At 33.4% G+C, this 8,280-nt stretch overlaps 1 protein-coding gene across 1 annotated transcript; it reads right to left on the bottom strand.

The window, feature by feature from the left end:
• Positions 1-812: 812 nt before the first annotated feature.
• Positions 813-3,463, bottom strand: LOC137806650 (rac-like GTP-binding protein RAC13). Its single transcript, XM_068606865.1, has 7 exons — positions 3,254-3,463; positions 3,067-3,154; positions 2,440-2,549; positions 2,274-2,337; positions 1,685-1,749; positions 1,539-1,604; positions 813-1,099 (listed from the first exon to the last, which is right to left on the bottom strand). The coding sequence occupies exons 1-7, from the start codon at positions 3,350-3,352 to the stop codon at positions 1,001-1,003; spliced, it is 591 nt and encodes a 196-aa protein (XP_068462966.1). The 5' UTR covers positions 3,353-3,463; the 3' UTR covers positions 813-1,000.
• Between the last annotated feature and the right edge of the window lie 4,817 nt (positions 3,464-8,280).

The raw sequence follows: 8,280 nt of genomic DNA, 5'->3' as shown, positions 1-8,280 counted from the left end.
AGTATAATCACAAATACTCCTACCAAAATTTAAAGTCAAAGACCAAAAAACCTAAAGATTGAAAACCCTAAAGACCAAAACCAAAAATTCTCAAATATAAAAAATTATCCGATTATGCATCAATAATCATCACTATAAATATTGTAGAATTGGTGCAACCTCATGTAAACTATCTCAACAATGTACTAAAAGACACTTTTGTAGCTGCACATAATAACTTTAAACACTTAAAAATATTTATTGAAAAAAAATACACTTATTTTAACTTCATCTTTATCAATTATAAAGTTAATAATCAATATCTCCCAAGTTTATAAAATTAGATGGAGTGTGTCCCCCTTCTTTTCATGACTTTGTGGCTTTTATTGCATGCACCACTGGTAAAATCGCTCCATCACAAGTTATTGGTTTATAGCATTTCAGAAAAGAAAAATAGCAAAACATAGTCATTAGCTCATTTGGGGAAGTTTCTCTCTTTAATTGGGTCAAAACTCTTTGACTGGTAACGGTAATCTTATTTACCTTGATCGATGAGACCAACAACCCGTCTTAATTGTTGCATTCTCTGAGATGCTGAAACCGTTTTCTTGACAAAGTCTGGTCAACGGTCAGAGATTACAATAAACACAGTATTAATGTGGCTAAAATTAACTTTTTTTTTCTTTTTTCCAAATTTGGAAAATGTGACCAAACCCAAGTACACGAAACAGGGTAGAAACTAGGAACAGAAGATGAGAAACTGCAAAAGGGGATTCCCAATTTCAAATGAGGGGCCTCCTTTTGTACTATTACTAAAATACACAGACATAATTGGATACTGCAAAATGAAATAATTAATTGAACAATGCAATAGTGAAGTTCTCATTTGAGAGGAATCTAAAGTTCTTCTCAGAAATCACCCATAAACTCATATGCTCTTTATATATATATATAGATCACAAAGACTAAAAGCACTTAGCTTCAGTATTGCTATATAAATGAGTTGCATGAATATGAAATATTAGAGGAAAATACAGGTCCTTTTCTTGCGTGGTTTCTTCTTTGGCTTTGGTGGCCTCAATGCAACCTTTATTGCAGCATCAAAAACTGTTTTCACATTCTGCAAAAAAAATAAAAATAAATAAATAAAATAAAATAAAATAAAATTCATTGTACTGTTATACACTATTAAAAAAAATTATTAAATAAAAATTAATTTTTAAAATAATATTTAATTTAATTAATATAATAACTAATTGTTTTTTTTTTATCTAAAATTAGTTTTTATTTGATTTGCTCATTAAATTTTATAAATAAAATTTTAATCTGTGCACTTTTAGTGCTGTTTTCTTCATCCACATATCAAATAACAATTAATCATATTACCGGATCATATTACTCACTAATATGATGTGTTAAAATGGAAAATTCTTATTGAATGTGTAAAAACAATTTTATCATTTAAACTCCGGAAAAAAAATCATTTAACTTCATCTAAGTACATGGCTTGGGTTAACTTAAAAAACTATGCCTCAAAATAGTTTAATATTAAAATTCACCTGCTGTGTTTTGGAGCTGCACTCAATATAAGTGACTGCACCAATCATTTTCTTCAATTCTTCACCCTGCTCACACCAATCATTGTTAAATCCATTATACATGCAAATAAATTTCACCTTTTTTATTTAATTTGATGATGACATGCCTGAGCAGTTGTAATTCGTGTGGCTCCGGGATGATCAATCAGAAACTGCTTATCATCTCGCAAATCTGTTCATACATAAGATTTAAATGAAAACTTGTGTTAGGTTCCATTGACGAATTTTCTTGCTTTGTAAGCACGAATGGATGAAATTTTATAAGATATTTGATGATCTTTGTACACATAGAAGCTAATTACGCTAAATAAATAAAAGATACTACCAGTTGGAAAACATAGTTTGTTTTTTTGTGGGATTAATCTCAGTGGAAATTTGGACTACCACCAATTAACCAAAATACAAAATAAAAAAGTCCACTATGGATAACTTTTGTAACTTGTTGTTACTTCCTCTGTTTTCTGCCATGGCACATAAGTCACAACATTCATTAGAATAAATGTTGATGAGTATTGCATGAATGAACATTGAGAACCAGCAAAAAGACTGTCTTTTGTATGCACAAACCGAACACCTGGTATACCCAATTTTACATTTTTCCTTAAAAGCCAAAAGAGTGAAACCAAAAAGTAAAAAAATCATTTCTTGTCAACCCATGATGACGATTGCTATGCTACTTCAATGGAATTATCTTACCTAGTTTTGTTCCCACCAGCACTATAGGCACATTTGGAGCATAATGTCTCAGCTCAGGTATCCACTGCTTGTCACGAATCCAACATGAATGTGCATATTTATTTCAGATATTTGACAATACAAATCTGAAAACCAACTGAAGTTACAAAGCAAGAGGGACCCTAACCTTTTTGGAAATGTTCTCATAACTGGCTTTGCTGATGAGAGAATAGCACAACAAAAACACATCAGCTCCTCTATAGCTTAAAGGCCTTAGCCTGTTGTAATCTTCTTGTCCTGCAATCCACAAATTATTCCAAATCCACAAATTATTCTAAATTACCAATTGTTATGTAAGTGACCGTAAGACCTCGACGCACACTGGTTAATAGTCTAACATGAATCCATCATCCAAAGATCATTCGACTAACGTGGTTGAAATGGTTCTCAAAACTCAACCAACATTCCTCAAAACTCAACCAACATTCCTCTATATAGTATGATTACCATAATCATGATACGGATATTACTATAATGTCAAAATCAACCTCATAACTTGTTTTAAGCTAGCCTAGAATTGAAGGTTTATTATAATGCTATAAATATGTATGCACTTCACTCAAACTAAAGATGCACATTTCCTGCAACAATTAATACTCCAATTACCGAACACCTAATAAAAAATTAATACTCCAACTACCGAATATCAAATTTTTTATTTGAGCGTTGGAATGAACCCCGATTATTCTTATGAATTGGCACTTAACATCAATGTAAAATATATAGCTTAACTTAAGAAAGAAGGGTGACCAACCTGCAGTATCCCATAAACCAAGATTGACCGTACTACCATCCACAGTTACATTAGCACTGAAATTGTCAAACACTGTTGGAACATAGTCCTATAAGAGAAAAGCAAAGAAAATAACATTAGCTTCATACCATGCGATGTCCAACATTGAACCTTCCATGACTAGGGAATATAGTTAACAGAAACATACAGTGGGAAACGTATTGCTGGTATAGGATATAAGCATGCATGTCTTTCCCACAGCACCATCTCCAACTGTTACACACTTGATAAACCTGGCCGTACTCATTGTTTTATCTTCTTCTTTTTCAAAATACTCCAATGCTTAGAACTAGTGAAACAATATTTATGAACAAGTTTGAGGTAGAAAAATAAGGAAAGTGAAAGAAAGTATTCAGTTGTGGCTCATAGAATTGGTCATATTTATAAATTGCAGTGATTACTCTGAAAAGCATTTCTTTTCTTTAAGTGCAAGGACACAAAAAAACTAGATATGGTTGTAGCAAAGTAGGTATAGTGGTGGCGTTAGTTGGTTAAGTGTGGGAGAAGGGAGGTAATGCATGATGAAAAGCTAAGAATTTGCCTAATTAACCAATACATTATGATGGAATTAAAGAACAAATTGAGGTATGATATGATGAAAAGTAAGTCAAATAGTTTGTTGCATTCTATTTGGTATGTTTTTGTTCCTACTTTTTAGTTATGCTAGAATGGGTTGATTGAGCCAACATCGGTTTTGTGCTTTTCTTTGTAGTGGGTCCACTTTAGTTAGAGAAATCCAAAATTGAATTGCTTTTTACTTCACCTTGTTGCAAAATACAAAACATTTAACATCTTAGAAATATAAAATGGGTTTTAATGCTTTCTTTATAAAGGAAGTAAGAAGATTAATAAGATGTTTCAGAAGGACGTTGAATATTGATTATGATTGGCAAATGAGGAAAACAAAAGACAACGTGAGTTTTTCTTTTCTTTTCTTTTTTTAATTCATGCTTTGAAGAAGAATGTTACGAACCTATGTTGATTTAAATCAATATTTTAGTTCAGTCATGCTGTCTCTAATCATGCGCACTTTCTTTTACCCAAAGTAAAGCTTTTATAATTCTAATTCATTAAAGACATGGTAAAGGAGAATTATGAAATATTTATAGGGATAATTAATTGTTACATGATTGCGTGACGTTGTGATAGAAAAAAATGGTTAAAACCTTGTTTTTATAAATAATATACAAATAAACTAGGTTTATAATGTATTTAAATGGAAAATTTTAAGAAGATGATTTATTTTTATAGAGAATTTGAAACATTCTGTATTCTGTGATAAAATATGATGTCTGGGTTTCAAAAGAAATTAAAATTCTAGAATTTTATGAGTAATTAGATTACATGAAATTGAATAATTTCAACTTTTATTTAAAAGTAAAAATTTGAAGTTTTTCATATTTTCAAATCATGTTTTTTTTTTCTCTTTTTAAATTCTCCCCTCGAACTCATTTTGGTTAGGATATCGTGATGGAATCTTCATCTCCACCCTTGCAGTTGAAAAATCCAAAAAAAATGAAAAATTCTTAAACTTTCAAATTTCTTAAAGAAATTTATATTATTCCTCTTTGAACTTAGAGCAAGATTACTTTTATGATGACCTCAAAGAACAAGAAGAATGCTTAAAAGTTACTTCAATTCTCATTAATCAATGTGAATTTTACAAAAGACAAGGAGTTTTATTGATAGATGGAGGTTTATGCTACAAAAGGATGTCAGATTAAGCTACTAAGAGTGTCAACCAAAGAAGGAGAACTAGAACCCCAAAAAAAAACTAAAATGGCTTCTCGGTTTCTAACACTGCCAACTTTCTCTTGCTTTATCCATGTCAGATTATCCTATGCAAGATCCAATTGGAGGCTCAAAGTTTGACCCAAAAAGAGGCCCATCCTTACAACATCCTAATACAAAGAAAGATAAACATATATAATTTAAACAAGAAGAAAAAGAAAAAAAATCCTAGTAATCTACTCTCCAATAACATAGAAAAGGGACTTTTTCTTCCTGCACCTCCATATGTTCTTCTGCCACCCCATACAAAATGTAAAAATACCTTTTTATCCTTCTTGTGTCACTCCCATAGAGTAGCTTTCAAATTATGTAATCTGGACACACATTTGAAAAAAGACTTCTGGATTACATAATCTGAAAGCCAAAAAAACTATCGGATTATATAATCCAAAAACTAATCATGCATCTGAAAAAAGACTTCTGAATTATGTAATATGGAAGTTGATAACGAATTTGGAAAATAACTTCCAGATTATGTAATTTAGAATATTTTTATAAATATGAAAATTTATGAAGGTGAGAGAAGGACATATGGAGGTGCAGGAAGAAACAATCTAGAAAAGATTTCTTCTTTCTATATCTCTTTAGCCACACGATTGGAAATTCAAGAGCCTTTATGACTACTCAAAGATCACATGTGATGACCATGTGGTTTTCTGCTCTTTTCTTACGTTTTATGTGCAGGTCTTGGTCCAGTCTTTTCTTCTTGAAGACTGAAACCCACTTATACCAATTGATCAATATAGGGTTCTGTTATGCTATAAAATCTGGTGCAACAATTCTCATTTACAAAAACAACCAATTGAGCCATCTCTTGCAACATCTCTTTCTCTCTGTGTGTGGGTGCCTTTGCCTTTTCTTTCTGCTATCATGGAGACCACTCCACCTACATCAAAGAGGATCAAAACAAGAGTTGTAAGGTCTGGAGGGAGGCTTGAGAGCTGGTTTTCAGGGGATAATGAGCTTATTGAAAGGTATCGCTTTGAGACAAGCACAAAAGTGATCAACAATCCAAAAGTTGTCTCTTTTGATTGGTTGAAAAGCCAAAAGCTGGACAATATTAGAAAGATTCTCAAGGATTAGTTGCTGAGAAGATTCTTAGAGATGAAGGGAAACATATATCTAGATTCGATTCGGGTATTCTTGGAGTTGTGGAAGATTTCAACAAAGTCCAATACTACAAAAGCTGTTTGAAGAATCCACAAGCTCAAGTGAGAACTTGTTATGTTGGAGGGCTGAAATTGGATGAAAGGTTGTTGACTCTTATTGTCACTTGGATTCTAACTCCAAGGGGGAGCAACCATTCTGTTTTAACAGAAGAAGATCTTGTTTATATCTACTGCATCATGAAGAAGATCAAGATCAATTGGATTCATATCATCAAAGAACATATGCAGAAATCCATAATGTTAAGTATTAAAGGAAAAGAAAGAATAGGGTAAATCCCTTGTGTATATTGAACACATAGGGTTATGTTTATATAAGAAAAAGAAACATATGGGCTAAGCCCATTACATAAATATGAGATATCTAACAATATCTATAATATCAAATAATATCTAATTATATCTAATTATATCTAATAATATCTAACACTTCCCCTCAAGCTGGTGCATATAGATCATATGTACCCAGCTTGTTACAAATGTAATCAATCCTAGGTCCTCGTAAGGGTTTAGTAAAAATATCTGCTAATTGATTATTTGAATTAACAAACTCAGTCTTGATATCTCCTGATATAATCTTTTCTCGAATGAAATGACAATCAATCTCAATATGTTTTGTCCTTTCATGAAAAACTGGATTTGAGCTAATATGAAAAGCAGCCTGATTATCACATATCAGTGTCATTTGAGTAACATCTCCAAATTGCAATTCTTTAAGTAACTGTGTAAGCCAAATAAGCTCACAAGTAGCCGAGGCCATAACTCTATATTCTGCTTCTGCACTAGATCTTGCCACAACACTTTGTTTCTTGCTCTTCCAAGAGATCAAGTTATCACCAATGGAGACACAATAACCAGAAGTTGACCTTCTATCAGATGGAGATCCTGCCCAATCAGCATCTGAATAACAAACGACTTTAGTATGGTTATTATGACCATATAACAAACCTTTTCCAGGAGAGCCTTTAATGTACTTCACTATACGAATGATTGCATTCCAATGATCTTCACATGGAGAATTAAGAAATTGACTCACCACACTGACTGCAAAGGAAATATCAGGACGAGTAATAGTGAGATAGTTCAATCTTCCAACTAATCTCCTGTACTTCTCAGGATCTGAAAGAGGCTCCCCCTGATTGGGTAGAAGCTTGACGTTGGGATCCATGGGAGTATCAACTGATTTCGAATTCATCAACCCAATTTCCTCCAAAATATCTAATGCGTATTTTCTTTGAGAGATAATAATACCAGTATTGGATTGTGCTACCTCAATCCCCAAGAAATATCTGAGTTTGCCAAGATCTTTGGTCTGAAAGTGTTGACAAAGGTGTTGTTTTACTTGTGAGATGCCATGGTGATCACTGCCTGTAAGAACAATGTCATCAACATATACTACAAGATAGATACACCCAGCACTCGAGTGACGATAAAAAACTGAATGATCGCCTTCACTGCGAGTCATACCAAATTGTTGAACAACATTGCTAAATTTTCCAAACCAAGCCCTAGGAGACTGCTTGAGGCCATATAAGGATTTGCGAAGACGACATACCAATCCAGAAGACTCCCCCTGAGCAACAAAACCGGGAGGTTGCTCCATATAAATTTCTTCCTGCAAATCCCCATTAAGAAAAGCATTTTTAACATCCAGTTGATAAAGAGGCCATTGTTGAAGAGCAGCCATAGCTATGAATAACCGAACAGAGGCCATCTTTGCTACTGGAGAAAAAGTATCACCATAGTCTAAACCAAAAATTTGGGTATAACCCTTAGCCACAAGACGAGCTTTGAGACGATCAATAGTACCATCAGGACCACTTTGATAGCAAAAATCCACCTGCAACCAACAACAGATTTCTTAGATGGTAAAGGAACAAGTTCCCAAGTTCCATTATTCTGAAGCGCATTCATTTCATCAAGCATGGCCTGACGCCAACCAGGATGAGCTAAGGCATCACCTACAGATTTTGGAAGGATATAGAAGAAATAGACGAAAGGCAGGTATAAAAGGGTTGAGATAGTCTATGGTAACTCAAAGCAGTATAATGTGGAGAGGGATTACGAGTAGAACGTATACATTTACGGATAGCAATAGGAAGATCAGGTTCAACAGTCGGAGGTTCAACTATAGGAGCCGGAGGGGGATGAGGTGTTGGCACCAGAATAGAGTCTGCTGATGGACGATGAGACGGTTGACGACGACTATACACCTGAA

This window comes from Phaseolus vulgaris, chromosome 3, assembly GCF_000499845.2.
Source record: "Phaseolus vulgaris cultivar G19833 chromosome 3, P. vulgaris v2.0, whole genome shotgun sequence".
In the NCBI taxonomy this organism is placed as follows: Eukaryota; Viridiplantae; Streptophyta; class Magnoliopsida; order Fabales; family Fabaceae; genus Phaseolus; species Phaseolus vulgaris.
Note: the sequence above shows the minus strand (reverse complement) of the source record. Positions and strands in the feature narration are given on the sequence as shown.

Bases quoted from the DNA above. Each gene is read 5' to 3' on its own strand.
- LOC137806650 (XM_068606865.1), bottom strand. From the start codon at position 3,352: ATGAGTACGGCCAGGTTTATCAAGTGTGTAACAGTTGGAGATGGTGCT. The intron at 1,750-2,273 runs GTAAGATAATTC...ATGTATGAACAG, and splicing joins GCTGGTGGGAACAAAACTAG to ATTTGCGAGATGATAAGCAG. The intron at 1,100-1,538 runs GTGAATTTTAAT...TTTTTTTTGCAG, and splicing joins GCAGCTCCAAAACACAGCAG to AATGTGAAAACAGTTTTTGA.